This window comes from Olea europaea, chromosome 10 (genome assembly GCF_002742605.1).
Source record: "Olea europaea var. sylvestris chromosome 10, O_europaea_v1, whole genome shotgun sequence".
Classification (NCBI taxonomy): Eukaryota; Viridiplantae; Streptophyta; class Magnoliopsida; order Lamiales; family Oleaceae; genus Olea; species Olea europaea.
In genome coordinates this window covers 33,143,944-33,161,587 of record NC_036246.1, presented here as the reverse complement: position 1 = coordinate 33,161,587, position 17,644 = coordinate 33,143,944, and the positions used below count along the sequence as shown (strand labels likewise).

The following is a 17,644-nucleotide window of genomic DNA, read 5'->3' as shown; positions in this document are numbered from 1 at the left end:
TCAATTCATCTTTTAATCTCGAGTTTTCGCCTACAAAATAAAAATAAGAAAATTAAGTAATAAATCACTAATAAAACTCGCAAATATCTAAGTTTAATAATCCGAACAAGCGCAATAAACTCGCATTTATCAACACTGAATACAAAGTTGGATGACCATTGATGAATTTAACCTTACGGTGAATTGAATAGAGGTCATTTTAAAGTTAAATATTTTTCATTAAATCAATAATAGAAAGGTTTTTGTGATCAAAGGCATAAATCATTATAACAATTATCTCAATAACTCAATTACATAAAGTTACAATATGATCTAGTCCTTGTTTTGTACTAATTAAAATTTAAAATTTTAATTTAAATTAAAAGTTGAATTAATTTTAATCATATATTTTATGAAATCCATACTTTTTCAACTATATATTTTATCAATTTTTATCAAAATTTACTAAAATTTTAATTTTAATCTCAACCAAACCGGACATAAGCACATCTTAAATCCTTGTTTGGTAATTTTTTTTAATATATAATTTAAATTTTAAGTTAATTAAACTTTATTTTAAATCCTATATTTTATTGGATTTACAACTTTAATTTATTATTAAACACGCATTTCAAACTCACAACTTATAATCCCAAAAATCTTTGTCAGGAGCTTAGACTTGTGATATTGTTTGGAATATATTTTTTTGAAAAGAAAAACAATTTTTTAGAGAATATGTAGTCAATAAATTGTTGAAATAGTTATTCATGTAACTATGTTTATATATTATTATACAACAATTTTATTAAGAGTGATACTATTCAATATTATTGCCTATTGGTGTTACAACACTAATTTAAGTGACATTAAATGTTATCAAATGAAATATATAATTAAAATGAATCAAATAATTTTATCGTTAATTGAAACTATCACATAATATCAAATGAACTGGTACTAAACAATATTACTCTTTTATCAATATGACATAAAGATGAAATATCTAATCCTTGTTTGGGAAGAATTTATAAATAATTTAATTTATAAATAGATCAAAATATGTAGTGAATATAAGTGGATGGTCCTTTGTGAGTATATTGGACGTATGATTAAAAATAAAGTTTGATCATTTATAAATAAGCCAAATGAATGTTAGGATTGTGACTCAAATTTAGGGTTTGGAGTCAAGTTGTAGTGCGTTAAACTTGGAAAAGAATCAAATTGTATCCAAGATGAAAAAAGGACACGAGTCCCAAATCAGAGGAGGTTCCATGTGACCGCAAGGTTTTTAACCATGCAATCACCCATGGTCGTACATAAACTTTTCAATCCTGAAAAGTTCCTCCATGCACCACAAGGAATTTAACTGTGTGGTCGCACAATTATTTTTGGCGTTGTTCGAATTTTATGCGTTTTTACCTAATTTCTTCCCCTTCTAAGACTCTTTTAGGGTTTTTGGCCATCACCAGTAAAATATAGGTGCCATCTTTCAAATTTGTAGAAACTTTTATTGCTGAGTTGTATAATTCTCTCCATATTGTCGTTATATTAAAACATTGTTACTCTACTTAACTTTGTTTTGCATTTTACTTTAATATTGTTGTGATCTCATTACATATTTTATACTACGTCATTAATCTCAATTCTTGTGTTGCCTTTGGGATCAACAAGTGGTATCAGAGTTAGGCTGCAAATTCTTCGTGATTTGTTGGGATTTTTCAGAGATGGCTTCGTTGAAATATGATTTTCCGCTACTAGATGACAATATAAGGTTTTCTTCATGGCAAGTAAAGATAAGGCTATTCTGGCGTTGTTGGATTTTGACGATGCATTGCTAGGTTTTGAGAATATGCCAACTAATTGGACAACGGAAGAACAAGAAGGCTTTATCGCATATTCATCTTTATTTATCCAATAACATTCTACAGGCGTCTTGAAGGAGAAAACAACGGTTGCTTTGTAGTTGAAATTGAAGTAATTATGCATGACTAAAAATCTCACTAGCAAACTGGCTTTAAAGCAAAAGCTATATTCCCATTGCATGGCGGAATGAGGGTCATTGGAAGATCACATTACTATGTTTAAGGAAACAGTTTGCGGATTTAAAGATATTGAAAGTTAAGTACGATGAGAAGGATCTGGTTTTGATCTTGTTGTGTTTACTACTCATTTCTTTTTCGTCGTTTCGGGACATTATCTGTGATACTTTGACCATTGAGGATGCATATGATGCTCTGTTCTCAAGGGAGAAGATGAAGCATCTGGTTGGAGCTATATCTATGGATGAAGAAGCTTTGGTATCTCATGGTGATCGACGGAGGGACAGATCGAAAGTCAACTTCAGTGCAGAAGGAAAGAACACGTTAAGAAAGATAGCGATAAGTTGCAGGTTAAAGGTAATTTAGCTGCAAATCATAGGGGGCAATCATGCAATTTGGACTAGACAAATGTTATCGAGGATTTTTTGGATGGTGGTGATGTGATGTTCACTGTGGTATCTGATGAGGAGGGGATTCTAGATTCAAAATGTTCGCATCATATGTGTTCCAATTGAAAATTTTAGACATATGAAGCTGTCAACTAAGGTGGAGTTGTGATGAGAAACAACCAGTCTTGCTGTGTTGTTGGAATTGGTCGAGTCAGAAAAAGTTACACAATGGGACGATCGGAACAATTGATCAAGTTCGACATGTTCCAGACCTGAAAATGAATCTCATCTCCCTGAGTACCCTAAATGCAAAATGGTATAAATTTTTTAGTGGGGATGGAGTCTTGAAGGTCCGAAGGAGCGTCAGGGTTGTACTGGAGGGATGGAAGAAGTCTCAGCTATACATCTTGCAGGGAAGTACGAACCAGTTAAGAATCATCTGGACAAGTTCAGTATCGTGGTGGAAATTCAGTTTGATACAGTATCTTTTGAGATGAATCTGGGTCGGTTCAGAACATTGCTCAAGGGAGCATTGGTGATCCCACTTTGCCACTAAATTTAGCGATACACTTGTTCAGGTGCCAGAGTTAGATTCATGGAGCGTAAGTACAGTGTTGTCAGTGATGTCAGTGATGCTTTTCGGGATCATTGAAGGTAACAGTTCTGGCAAAGGGCCTTCTGATCAGGTATTCGGTGTGGTTTCTACTACAGAGTGTGCTTCCACTCTGTTTGGGCAACAGTAATTTTTTGGTGGAATTTTGGAAACTCGAGAGTAGGGTTCAAGTGTCACATGTGGACGCCATACAGAGGATGATGGTTTTGGTGATGGGAAGTTTTGGTTACTCTGCTAAGGAGTTTGGCCACTTCGATGCAGATGAGTTTATTTCTCACGTGGAGAAATTTTAGAGCTCCGCTTGTTGCATCGAAATTTGAGTCAAAGTGGAGATTGTTAGGGTTATGAATCAAGTTTAGGGTTTGGAGTCAAGTTGTCGTGCGTTGAATGTGGAAAAGAATCAAATTGTATCCAAGATGAAAAAAGGAAACAAGAGTCCTAATTTGGAGGAAGTTCTATGCGACTGCAAGGTTTTTTTAACTATGTGGTCGCTCATGGTCATGCAGAAACTTTTCAACCCTGAAAAGTTCCTCCATGCGAAAACATGGAATTTAACTGTGCGGTTGCACAATTATTTTTGCCGCCGTCCGATTTTTTCTCGTTTTACGCATTTTTACCTAATTTCTTACCTTTCTAGGCTCCTTTAGGGTTTTTGGCCGAGACCTATAAATATAGGTGCCCTCTTTCAGTTTAGTAGAAGCTTTTACGGTTGAGTTGTATAATTCTCTCCCTATTGTCATTATAATAAAACATCGTTACTCTGCTTAACTTTCTTTTGTGCTTTACTTTAATCTTGATTCATATTGTTGTGATTTTGTTACATATTTCATACTATGTCATTAATCTCAATTCTTTCGTTGCTTTTGGGATCAACAATGAAGGCTATTATTTTTTTCACTTTAATTAAAAAAGTAAAAATAAAACTTGAACCTGTCACTTCAGTTATCGAAATTTTGTTAGCATATGTGGTCATCAAATTTACAGAAGTAATTTCAAATAATTATTTTTCATGTATCTATTAGTCAATTTAATGAATTTTCATAGGTAAACTCAACGGGTTTATTGAAATATTTGATGGCGTTACTTGTAGTGTTGTCGAATTTTTTTAGGATGATATTTATAAGCTTAAATATGCTACTTTTGTTGCTAAATATAAAAAGTTCAAATGAGTAGTATAAACCATAATCGCATGTGAAAGTGTCAATTTTAGCTTATTCATGTCTAATTTTGTTAAATAACTAACAAATACAAAGATAATAACTTAATAAGACTTTCTGAGTTTAGTGACATTTTTAAATCGGTAGCTTATTTAATCCCTTTTACTTGGTATTAATTAGATTATTGCAATTGGAACTTACAATGCATGCTCGAACGATGAGTGCATGAACTCGCAAGTTTTGACATTTGAAGGTTTTAATTAATATAGACTTTTCCATTTTGAAATGGCGACCAATTAAAAAAATTTGGTGCAATAATAATACTTTAATAAAAATAATAGAATTTTTTTGTAATAGGTCAATTTCATTTTTTAATGGAATTTGGGACCCTAATTTCGGAAATTTGTGTTCCCACTTGGACCTATTTCGTCTGAGAAATGTACAACGACTGTTGCTAAAGATGCAATTTGTGATGCTTGCCGCCTTCAAATTTTGGACATAATGACTTTGTTGTGTGCATAATAAATTTACATAAAGAATGATATAATGTGTTATGAAAGGAAAAGATTAATTGAAAAAGTTGATTGTGTTTTAAACAGGCAAAAGATAGAGTGTCACGTGACATCATGAACATTTTATGTATATACCTATGTACCTGTAGCATTACTCTTAATTTCATTACTTCGATTTGACAGTGATCTCAATTCGAGCAAGATGGTCCACAACTGAGATGACTTTTGCCAATTAAAAAATTGAACCTAAATAACCTAGCTTAGTTCGAGTCAATTCACAGATTGGCCATTAGACTAGATAAACGTGTCGATCAATTTATTCACGATTAACTTAAAATGAATATTCAATTTCTTTCTGTTATATTTTAAATTTAAATTTTATTGAATTTTATAAGAGGAAAAGAAATAGAAAACAAGAAGTTGGATATGCTTGGTCGAGGTCAACTTGAAACATTGTCGAGTCCGTGTGACAATCGAGTACACCTTAGAAAAAAGAATTAGGTCCTATCTCAAACTGTTTTTTTACACAAGCTTGATCTACGCTTGGATAAAAATCCAACCAGATCGAATCAACCTAAAATCAATGACACAAACACGTTGGTGACACATTGATTTAAATATTACTATAGTATTTTATATCTTATTTTGATACATTTTAATATATGAGTATCCTACAAGCTTTGAAATTTTAAAACATTTGTATAAAAAATAAGATACGAATTATGACTAGTAAGATACATTCCCAAAGTGTTCAAAGAGTGTCATTATGCAACACAACATGACGTGCTGAAAAGAAAAACCAAATTGTAGCAATTGCACACGACCATCACAGTCGTCGCCATCACTATCAAAAGCTATTGAACACCAATGGCATGGAAACGAGTATATACAACATGACATGTGTTGAAAAGAAAAACCAAATTGTAGCAATTGCACACGACCATCACAGTCGTCGCCATCACTATCAAAAGCTATTGAACACCAATGGCATGGAAACGAGTATCTGGACTGTTCTAGTAAAAATCCAACCTAACTAGATCACACCCACTTTTAAACCTACAATATATGAGCATTCTACTCGTTGAGCCTTTAAACTAAAAACAGAAATCTACCTTTCACCCAATAAAAGAAATCGTAATAGAATACAATCGGAATTCAAGGTCTTTTCGGTGCACAGGCCAAACATTAATAACCAAATAAATTTCCTCCAACTTAACACTTCAAGATTTAAACCAGATGATCCATCCATAGAATTGAAATACAAAATTATGAAATAAAGGAATTAATGGATGCAACAGCCCAGAAAAGCCTTTTTCTCATTTTATACAACTCCATTCATCATTTTCTACATCACCAGTGGCTGCACTGCTGGAGCTTTTAATCAGTTATGTGGTGGCAAAAGAATATGTCTGAAACAAATACGATATAATCTTCTTGTAATCTCCAATTTGTGTACCATTGTTGGGATCAACAAGGTAAGGAACCTGCAGAGTACACCACATTACAACAATCCTGGAAATTGTTAATTTTCATACATACTTTGCAACAACAAACTAAGCCTTGTTCTCAATTAATTTGGATTCATCTATACACATAATTTCTCCATTCCATTAAACTCATTTCTTGATGTGCTGGAAAATGTTGAGCAACTAGATTCTACAAACTATGGCAGTCATGTTTATTCGGATTCATGTCATAGGATTAGATAGAGTTTTATGCTAACAGTTAACCTACGGCGAATATTTACAGTATGTAATTAGAACTTTTTTGTGGTTCCGAATCTCATCTGATTTCTCTTATTCTGAATCATCTCTCAGTGCTTCTCTATTTTTTACAATAAGCAACTGTCTGATTTTTTTATGCTCAGCGATTTTAAAACAATTCAAGGATCCAAATTCAAATTGTTTAGATAGATGCAGTTCACAGTTGGAGTTGATAGCAACAATGGGGACGCCTATGGCAACGGGTAACTAATAGCATTTTACAGGCATAAGATGAAGAAAAAAAAGGGTAGTCCCAACTTTTGCCAATATTAAACAAGAGATTGTGAGACTAGCATACTAAATTTAGACGAATACAGGCAAGAATCTCGTAGCTATAGACAATGGGGTCTTTTGATCCCAAAAACTAGTCAATTCACGAATGTTTCACATTAGTTCCTGTGGCATGTGAGGTAGCTTGCAAGAAGAAAAATCAAAGACACTCAACCTGTTAACTCTTAAGTTTTTATTGTCAATCTACAAATCATGAAAAGCTGACCTGTTTCGATCCACACATATCAAGAAGTAGCTTTGTGCGTACCGACCCTTCACCTACACTTTGAAGTATGTATGGAAGCTCCAACTCACAAAGTGCTTCACGCACTATTCGTGCATGCTGTAAAAGTAAGTGAAGTAAAAGAAAATGCATCAATTTCACTGAAAATCTCATTTTGTGGCACAATACTTCAGTTATGGATATTCAAGTTTGCTGTTTACATTAGGTTTTGTATTCCAATGATATTAATTAGAATAAAGCTCATGAAGTGTTTTGGAGTGTGTTGCATTTAAACAATCTGAGAAAAAAGGAATACTCAACAATGACATTAACGCATATAGCTATCACGTTTGATTATTTCATCTAACTATGCAGTAATTTCACTTGAGATTTAGGCCGAATTTATTTGTCACATAATCTATCCTATATATATAGGAGTACAATTTTTTCATCAATGATACAAATGCAGCTGGCATATTCAACTCCTAGTGGAAATCTATTTCTAGCATTTACTCTCAATAAAGCCCAACTTTGGCTTTTCTAAGCTTAATCACTTAACCAAAGATCCAAATCCAAATACCAAAAACTCAAAGAATTTCTAAGCAGAGAAGAAGGCTAAGAGAGTGTGCCCTAGTCCAATTAGTCTGAATATGCCCCCCCAAGCCGGCTTCCTCTCTTGAAGTTAGTCCAGATTCACCATTTGGCTTTTCAACTCCTCTCAAGTGACGGCTAAAGCCCTTGCATGAACATGGGAGCAAGACCCCCAAGCATTTCTCACATTTGTAGCTTTCCAAACATTAGTCTAAACCTCAACTTTGATTAGATGAGGATAACGAGGCATCATGTTCTCAAATTGGTGGCTACTCTCTATGGCCAAGATGCTCATTTCATTTCATTTCTGCTCATGATAGGTCAGGCCTAGCCCCTATCTAATGTGCTTTAATTAAAAAATGAAAGTTTAATATCATGTCATGCTAACGAACTTTAAATACTGCCCCCAAGAAGGAAAATTATCCCCCTTTATTATCATTATCAACAACTTGAGTTTTCATATCTGCTTTAATAATATCATTAATAAATTAGAACTAATCATGCAAAATCCTAGTTTTAGACTGGTCTGAATGTGTATGATACATATCACTGCTAGAAAGGAGATAGATCACTATATCTGCTTTTGTTGAAAAAAAAAAAAGAAAAAGAAAAAGAAAAAGGAGAGAAAATTACAATCTCATGTTAAAGAGAGGACCGTTTCCCTGTGGTTCTGTTTTCATGAAATATAGGTAAAGATTACTTAAACTAGTTACTACAGCTTTAAATTCAAAAAGTAAAAAGAATTTACCATTTCCAGGAAAGGGACCAAGCAAAGAAATCTGAGAAGAATTAGCTCATGTATTTCTCCATTTTATAAGGATTACAAATAAGCTAATGACAAACAGTGCCCTACTTCATTACAGCATGTCATCAGTTACTTGACATTCTTTCATGCTAAAATAAGTAAAAGAAACATCAGAAACAACACTTAAATCAGTATCTTACAGGATTGTTTTCGAATGAGAAAAGTTCCAATTTTCTTGGAGGTGGTTCTTTAGTGGAATTTTCCCAAAATGTCATTCCTCTTCCTGCTCGAAGTAGAGTTGGCACCCATCCTGTGACCAAGGTGCTGCATAAGCAAAAATGATTTAGTCACGACGCAAAAAAGTAAAAGGTGCATCAATGTTATATCGGTGCATACTACATAGTATTAGTTAAGACGTGACAGTACAATAGATAAGTGCTTAGTTTCTTTCTCTTCCTATTGACTAGTGTTGTCAAGTCCACTTTCTCAAATGACATTTAGATGTAAATGCACCATGCTATAAACTAGCAGCAGTCACAAATATATAAATTCACATGCTGGGGGCTGGCCCAAGATGAAAGATTTCACACATTCTCTCTTTTGATATAGAAACAAACTATATCTTAACGCCCTCTGTACTTCCAAATGTACTAATTTCAATTAAGAAACTAGCGAACAGACAATCCAGATGATTTGGGCCTTGAAATCTCCACCTTGTCAAAGCCAAAGCCCAATGGTCCTTACTATTGGTATTCAAGAAGTGATTCGAAGCAGATCACAGGTGGTATGTTTGGTCGAGCTTAAGAAAGAAGTAGAAGTTCTAAATCATGTTAGGATGAGTTACTTTCTACTTTGAAGTAGTAGTAGTAGTAGTAGTAGTAGTAGTAATAATAATAATAATAATAATAATAATAATAATAATAATAATAATAATAATAATAAAAGTAACTCTTATCCAACTGTCAAATAAAACAAAACAAAACACTTAGTTCCAACTTCCAACTTTGACCCATAACAAAATTATTTATTTAAAACTTACGCATTACTTTTATGTAAACTTTTTAAGCTCAGCCAAGCAAACTTTTAGTCTCATAGTATATGTAGTGATGGTAATTAACAAAAGAATTATAGATAATCTTACTAGATTAGGAATAATTATAGTTTGATTTAGATTAGCATATTTTAGTTTATTATAGTTTCTAGTTTGACTTCAATTAGCGTTTTATTTATGTAGATATTTTTCTACTTAAATCAGGTTTATTTAAACTCTATGTAAGGAGAATCTTTATGTTAAGATTTGATTATTGAATAAACTCATATTCTCTTCATCTAATTTCTCTATTTTCTTTATATCTGTTGTACGGACACTTCAACTAAAGTAGCTTATTCGTGCCTAACACATGTCGATCTCTACCACGATCATTTTTCTTTTCTTATTAGACACATTATATATTTTTAACCAATAACTTTGGTAATAACAAATATGTACTCATATTTCAATATTTCAATAAGAAAAATTAATAACAAGCATACAACTAAATTTAAACTATATAAATGAAGGATTTTATCAATGTATCGACAATGTGCCGTGTTAGTATTTTTTTTAAAATCCACGAATCCAACACATGTCGTATCGGACACAAGTATTAGTGTCAATGTATCTTAATTCTCTATCTTCAACTTCTCTTCACTTCTTCTACAAGTCTCATTCTCATTCATTGTGTTATGTGTCATAGTTTTCTACATCTTTACAAGGCTCTCCAAACAAACAAAATTTCATAAGTGATTAGTAAAACTGGTATCAAGACCAATAATGGTCCTTTCGAGAGTGAATTTTTTTGAAGTTTCTCTAAATGGCTCTTCATATTGAGCCAAAGGTTGGTGCATAGCAGTAAAAATGATAGCATCCCAACAATTATTGATATTGAATCATTGACTACAAAAAATTCTCAAGCAACATTTAATTCAGACGATGAAATAGTGTCTTGCTGGTTTGTAGCGTTATCATGCTCATTGTGACCTTTTTAATAAAAATAATTTCAGAAGTAATTTCTAAAAGTGAAAAGTGAAAGATTTCTGGCGATCGAATCTAATTATATGAATTTCTCATTTGTCAACACGTCCCTTTGTATCTGAAATTGCAGAATATATTGAAAGCCTAAACAAGCTCAGAAACAAAATACCTCTCCAACAGGCAAAATGACGGACTCCTTTCTTCACCATATTGTTGAAATAAGTATTTTACAATGTCACCTGTGAAAAATATTCACATTGTCAAACAATACATGACAAGAATATGAAAGACTGTTTTATACAATCAAGTTAAAGAAATCTCAAGATGCTTCTGCTTGAGACAGAAGTGCTTGTTTAGGAGAAATTATAATGGGATTATAAAGAAACAAGAGTAATTGGTCCCATGAAATTTGTGGATAATATTTAGGTAATAGTTGTGAATGTATGGATAAAATTAATATTTGACTTTGACTTCAAATGATAAAGATATTATAATTTCTCCTAAACATTCACTAAGAAGTTAAAAGGCAGAAATGGTCACAGTGTTTTAGAAACTAAATCCACATGGAAAAAAAAGTTACTTCCATATATGGACATGATATTAAAGTAATAAAGTAAATTGCAAACAATATCCTCGATATTCAGAAACTTGTTTCTTGGGGCTCTACTCAGCAAGCATTTGTCTTTGTGTGAAATAACTACTGAACACAAGTGACAGATGTCTCTTTTGGGAGCTCCCGAACGATATTATTTGTTTAATTCCATAGAGATTAGGGGAAAAGTTCATATTTGGAACATGTTAGATACAACAAGTGTTGGAAGGGAAGATCAGCTTCTTACTGCTTTCATATATAGAAATTCCAGTATTGGGGTCAACAAGGAAAGGAAACCTACAAAAGATCACAAAGTGAAAGGAATATCAAACTGTGAAGGGTGATTTCACAAATGGATAATTGCATTACTGAAAGACCTCATCTGTTGGCTTTTGGATCTATGTTGTACAAGGTAAATACAAGGACATATAATTTATTCTGGTGTTGTGTATTAAAAGAACCTCCAAGTTGATCGTGCAATTTCAGAATTGTGTGTGTATGTCGCCATTTTCATGGAAATGATCATCGATAATGAAAATAAAAGAAAAAGAATGTCAAGTCATGGAAGTATTTTCATTACTTTTGTTTTGTTGATTAGTACTCATAGGTCAGTATATAACATTATAAGAAATACGTAGGTTGGCAGTCTTTGTCATGAGTATAGCTTCATTCATTACTGAAATTCGAAGACAACATTACTTACTGTTCTCTGCCACCTAGTCTTCTGACCATTTCCCTGTGTCTCACCGAACCCTTTGGGCATGGATAGATCTGCAAACCATATAGAGTTTGAGTCAGAAAACAAAGCATTTACAAATATTTATAAAGTAAAAACTAATGAAAAAGTGTTTGTCACTAAACACAAAATTTCATTATTTTGTTGTTGGAACAATTTGACATTACAACTTAATTAGTTTATCACTGTAGGAATTAATGATGTTCCACATCAGGGTAAGCACGAAGACTCCAATTTTTGGGGAACTCATATGGTGAATGATTGATCAGCTTATATGGCTAATAGACTAACTCCATGAAATTACAATAAGTAAAAAATTCATTAAGACAGAAGTGTGAGGCAGAAACCCTAAAGCGCCTCGATGAGAATTGTTAGAGCAATAAACTTCCCATTCTCAATGAAGAATTATATTAGGTACAAATACTACTAAGCTATCCTCAAGTAAAACATCTCTTATTTTAAAAGATCAAGGCATTTATTCAAAGATAAAACTGAAAGATTAATTAGACTAGTTAAACTGAAATTGATTATCATAACTAGTATCATGGCATGTTTTAAGAGAATATCATTAAAGAATATGCTTCAAAATGAACTTCGAAATTTGGGTATCTTCTATAGCATAGCTATTCAGGCACTAGCTTTTGTAGTTATCCCTTCTATCTGTTGCTCGAGAAGTTGTAAGATAGCACCATCATCACATATCTGAAATTGATTTTAAAGATTTATTGTGAATGTTGTGATCCCATCCACGTGAGAAAAATTTATGGAACTGCAAAAATGGCAGCTAAAATCAGAATTTTACTTATTTTCTTCCTTGTTTATAAATATTGGGAAGTATATGACCACATATTTTATTTCATTTCCCTGCCATTTTGAAGTGCAAAATGTATCTGATATCTGAAACAAATGTGATATATCAGAGCTGACATAGATCCAATGCATCCTTTGAGATCAATGTTTACACCTTAAACTCATATGTACCAAAATCGATCATCAACCTAGGAAGAAATATGGATGGAACATTCAACTTGATTATCTAACCTCTAGCTAAGCGTTCCAAGAGAAACCTATAATATTTTGTAGGTAAGATACTAGGCTCCTTGCATCACAGGGAGTTAGCTAGTGAAATCATTTAGCTCATGACAGATATCAGCAACCAACCATCGTCTACCACAAGAATTATGGTTTCCCAAGACCAGATCATATGTACCATCTATATCTTCCTCAAGACAATTTCCTGCAACTTATAGAGTAGACTGTACTAGCATTTCAAATTCATATGTAACATGATATTCTTAAAGAGTAAAATAAGGAGTCGCCCTCTGGTCTCTACCTTAAAATAGTATGGACACAAAAGGATCCTATAATAAATTTTTTTCCCCTCCCATTATTCTAAGAAGTCACCTCCAACGATAACTTATCCTTCGAGCCAATTTACAGACTAAGACTTAAAAGCCCTAGAACCTGATGAAAAGTTAAAATAAGTGTTCACCAGATCCAGTGCAGAAGCGTTTTTGAGAGGTTTGTGCCTAACTGAAGCAAAGGGGACAAATTTCTGTTTACATTTCTCTTTCAGTTGATTATAATAAGTATAAATATCCACAAATCTCACCCTAACTGTTGTTTGGAGGCTGGGTACTCATACTTTATTGACAACTACTATACATATTTTTTTTACACATCTCCACCTCTCGAACAGCTGAAGTGGGAAAAAAAGTCTACTCAAATTTGGCAACCTCCCCGACAAACCCCTGTGCAAGGGATCCAATCTAAAGCTGTATATACATAGTCCACAAATAAGGGTGCTTGTTAAACTTGAAAGAGTAAACCAACAGAAAACCTCCCGTCCTTAACTTTTTCAAGAAATATATACTATAATTTGCTAAAATTTAGAAATGTCTGCAAAGTATTACGAAAGATGCTATGCAAACGTAGACGTACACACCTGTACAGAAAGATCAAGCTCGGTTATGGCTTCTCGAACCCTCCTGCAAAACGGGCATGCCTCTGTTGACAATCCCTACAATCTTTAACTCCAAGATCAAAGCAAAAATGGCTGAAAGATTATGTTTTATTCCAGTGTTCTGTGTGACAATATATCTTTTCCATTTACTGTGTTATCTAAGTCAGTTATTAGTGAATCAAGAACTCACTAATTATCCTTAGCAATATTAGCATGTATAGGATATTCTTACAGAAGGGGATAGGAGAAGAATATTACACAAATGACATATGAGAGCATGACATATGAGAGCAGAATGATATTATCTCAGTTACATAATCAAGGACTCACCAAATTCAAAAAGTTGCAAATGCAGTGGAGGATCTACTTTCTGTTGGCTGCTTAAACTATCAAACTGCGATCTTGATCCCCACAGAAGCCTTGCCAAACTAGATAACGACGATGTTGTTTCCTGTTATCAACAAACAAGTCTCAGGCATATGGAAAAAAAATAATCTAAAATGAAAAGAAACAGAAGTCTCTAAAGTGCATTTAATTAAACTGCTGAAATCATCGAATAGTTTTTTTTCCTTAGTAATCCACTAGAAATGATGCATACTCTTTTAGTCAAATTGGGTAAGCATGTAAAAGAAGATTTTAATGATCAAAATGGCAGCAAGATTCTAAACTAAGAGTACTCCATCTAAATACTTCATAAACCACTCATCCAAATATCACATGAGATGGATGTAATTGAAGTACCCCTTTCTCAGTGAATACTAAGTCCTAACAAATCCTTCTAGCAATAAATGTGATAGTGACTAAGCCACAAAATGTGAGAAACAAGATTCCTTCCAAGTTGAACCATCTCATTCAAAGCATAAGTTAACAGAGAGAGGAGATATCTATTTATTTAAGTTTTGTTTCAAGTTGCCAATTCACGTGCAGGCCTGTTTCATGTTCTCAAATATGCACAATTTTTATGCAATAAGCAGTGACAAGACTTAATTCCAATATCTTTGTCTGCCGTTATGTCATGTTGAACCGACACATCTAAGGCTTAAGTTGAAATTGTTTATTTAAATTTTTCCTTCCACACAGCATCTTGAATAAATAGACATATTTGTACCATACTGACTATATTACGAGTACAAAAACAAATGAGTAGTGCACATTTAGTTAAAAAAAATAAAAGGTTTTTCTTAACCCCTTATTCACAGCTGAACACAATTGAATGTATAATTCAAATTAGCATCATATTGACAAACTTCCTTAGCTCTGAAAACTAGAATTATGTGAACCTATTTCTTATATATATTAGCTTCTTCAGACAATTACCACCATAAGGCAAAAGAATTCATATCAGAAGATTAATAACTTTTTTTTTTCCCTTATTTTTCTCTAATAAGAATAAATGAATACTACCTTTTCACTTGGTGATTAAAATGAGTATTAATAACAAGTGTGCAATACCTCCAGCAGGTAGTTCCGTTCCTGAGAGGGATCTCCAGCCTGCAAGAAGACGCCAAACATACTAAATGGCAGAAGATATACTAAATAACAACATAAGATTTGTGACCTTAAGTTTCATGTAATGGAGATTGCAACAATGTGCTGTACACTAGGTTGCACATAAACTTCTGAGACTAGCATTTAATTTTGAACACAATTCGAAGACCGAAATTTCGAAGAAACTTTTGACCAGAACTGTCTTGACTCCCACCCGTGCTCACCAATTCACTCCATTCACCATCTCACTACTCACTCACAACCAATGCATTCTACAATATTTTGTAGCCTACTCTATAAATTCAACACATGGAAGGAGGAAAGGGAGTTGAAGATTGCTAGCCATGGTGCAAAACAGAATTTCCCCCCTTTCTCTTTATCTGCTTCTCTCTAGCTCTAATTCTTAATCTGAATCTTCTTTATTCTTCATTCTCTGAATCTGTCCTCCACTTTCTTTCTTCTTCCTCTTTAATGTTAGTTTTGCTGTAATGATCATTATTGCAGTCAATATATTGGGTACTGGTTTGCAGTCGGATTCTGATCCATTCTTACTGATTAATTGAGGGTGTAAAGTTGAAGTCCAACGATACCAAATGGTATCAGAGCATCTACAATCCTTAGGCGTATCTCGATTGGATAGCATAATGGAAGAAATAAAGAGCTAGTGATTTCAATGTTGATTGAATTGGCAGAGGGTAAATCAGCCTCCAAAGAGGAACATCAGAAGGTTGAAGATTCTGTACTTTGTTATGGCTCTAATAGTGCTGAAATATGTGAGAGATTTTGCTGAGGATACAACTAAGAAATCTAGAGGCATAACAATAGATGTAGAAGGTGAGGACTAGGTACAAGTGTGGAGGAAACTGAAATAGCTGAAGAGGAGGCTGAGGAAGAGGACATGGGAATCTCTGAACATGCAGGAAAAGAATATGGAGTTATGGAGGATTGTTATTCTGCTGTTGAGGGTCTTCAATGGGATTCTAAACAGGCTTTTTTTGGTGTTTTGGATTGACATGAAGGAGAAGGAGCTACAGAATTTGCAGCAAAGAATTTAGACAGGAACCTTATGAACCAATTGGCAAAGAGAAACCAAGAAGATGATATGAATAGGGCATATGCTCCCTTGCACTACCTGCTTAATCCAAGGGTAGTGAAGAGAATAAGGCAGCTTGAGAGGATGCTAATTTCATACAAAGAAGATATCCAGATTTTGAACCTTGAGGACAAGGTTAGTTTTAAGGGGAAGGGATACCATGATCCCACCGTGCTCACCAACTCACTCCACTCACCATCTTACTATTCACCCACAACAGTGCATTCTAGAATATTCTGTAGCCTAATCTATTAATTCAGCACATGGAGCAAGGAAAAGGGAGTTGAAAATTGTAGCCTTGGTGCAAAACGGAATTTTCCCCTTTCTCTTTATCTGCTTCTCTCTATCTCTAATTCTGAATCTGAATTCTTTTTCTCTTCTTCTTCCTCTGAATCTGTCCTCCACTTTCTCTCGTTCTTCTCCTCTTTACTGTTAGTTTTGCTGTAATTGATCTTCATTATTGCTGTCAATTTATTGGGACTTGGGTACTGATTTCCTTTCAAGTTTCTGATCCGTTCTTACTAATTAATTGAGTTTGGGTGTAAAATTGAAGTCCAACCATAACAAAAATATGTGAAAACTAGGATTAAGATAGCAAATCATTAAGGACTTTACAGCTGAAAATTATCATAATTTACGGTTTAATACTCATTCTTAAACCTATTAAATAAAATACTTACAGAAAAGAGTTTTAGCAAAGGGCATAGAAAAGTCAAGAAACTGGTAGATGAATTGCTGCCGCCATTGCCAAGACCAGCGTCAATTTTCCTGGAAGCAAATTGTGCTCCATTTTCATCCTGAGAAGTCTTTTCCTCCTTTTCTTCGTTTAAAGAACATACTGCCCCGAATCTATTTCTTGTGCAAGAACCGAAATTCTTATTTTTCTTGGAAATTACTAGAGCTGATGAGTTGAAAAGAGTAGTAAAGTGAATTTGATTTGTTGGAGAATTTTCGTAATTATTTATATCACTGTAGTAATTTTTGTGGGATAATAATGGCGGGTTTGGAGGAGAAAACGTACAGGAATACATTGTAGATGACATGAGTGGTTTATGGGAAGTGAGAGGCCATGAAAAACGATAATTGTGTAATCTTGAGAGAAAATTACAAACGGAATCCTCGATTTATGCAAAGTAGATGTTCAAGTTTTTTTTGTTATATTTGGATCCTTATAGTTTGATGTTATAGTATTTCTCTATAAACAATTTTCCATCCATTTTAGACATTTAAAAGTCCCTTGATTTATGGTCTGTTTGATTGCAATAATGAAATTTGAGTGGAAAGGAAATGAATTTCGAAGAATTGAATTGCCTAGAAATTGTTTTGATGGGAATTGTTAATTAAATATGTTTTATTGATATAATTTTTTACTTGAAAAATATTGAAATTTTGGATTTTTTGGTGTTCATTTGACTTTATTTTTTTTATGAAAATTGCCAATTAAAAAGATAGAATTTTTTATAATTGTGGATAGACT

At 33.4% G+C, this 17,644-nt stretch overlaps 1 protein-coding gene across 2 annotated transcripts; it reads right to left on the bottom strand.

The window, feature by feature from the left end:
- Positions 1-5,784: 5,784 nt before the first annotated feature.
- On the bottom strand, positions 5,785-17,235 carry LOC111401892. 2 transcript variants are annotated; one of them, XM_023029866.1, is made up of 10 exons: positions 16,848-17,234; positions 15,039-15,077; positions 13,917-14,037; positions 13,569-13,630; positions 11,591-11,658; positions 11,135-11,184; positions 10,465-10,534; positions 8,482-8,605; positions 6,949-7,065; positions 5,785-6,173 (listed from the first exon to the last, which is right to left on the bottom strand). In XM_023029866.1, the coding sequence occupies exons 1-10, from the start codon at positions 17,208-17,210 to the stop codon at positions 6,075-6,077; spliced, it is 1,113 nt and encodes a 370-aa protein (XP_022885634.1). In that variant the 5' UTR covers positions 17,211-17,234; the 3' UTR covers positions 5,785-6,074. The 2 variants fall into 2 exon arrangements, with proteins under 2 accessions (XP_022885634.1, XP_022885635.1); XM_023029867.1 differs by lacking the exons at positions 10,465-10,534; positions 11,135-11,184 and having other exon boundaries at positions 16,848-17,235.
- Positions 17,236-17,644: the final 409 nt, after the last annotated feature.

Bases quoted from the DNA above. Each gene is read 5' to 3' on its own strand.
- LOC111401892 (XM_023029866.1), bottom strand. From the start codon at position 17,210: ATGTCATCTACAATGTATTCCTGTACGTTTTCTCCTCCAAACCCGCCA. The intron at 11,659-13,568 runs GTGTGTACGTCT...TATGGTTTGCAG, and splicing joins AGCTTGATCTTTCTGTACAG to ATCTATCCATGCCCAAAGGG. The intron at 8,606-10,464 runs GTATTTTGTTTC...TTGCTTATGCAG, and splicing joins TCATTTTGCCTGTTGGAGAG to CACCTTGGTCACAGGATGGG.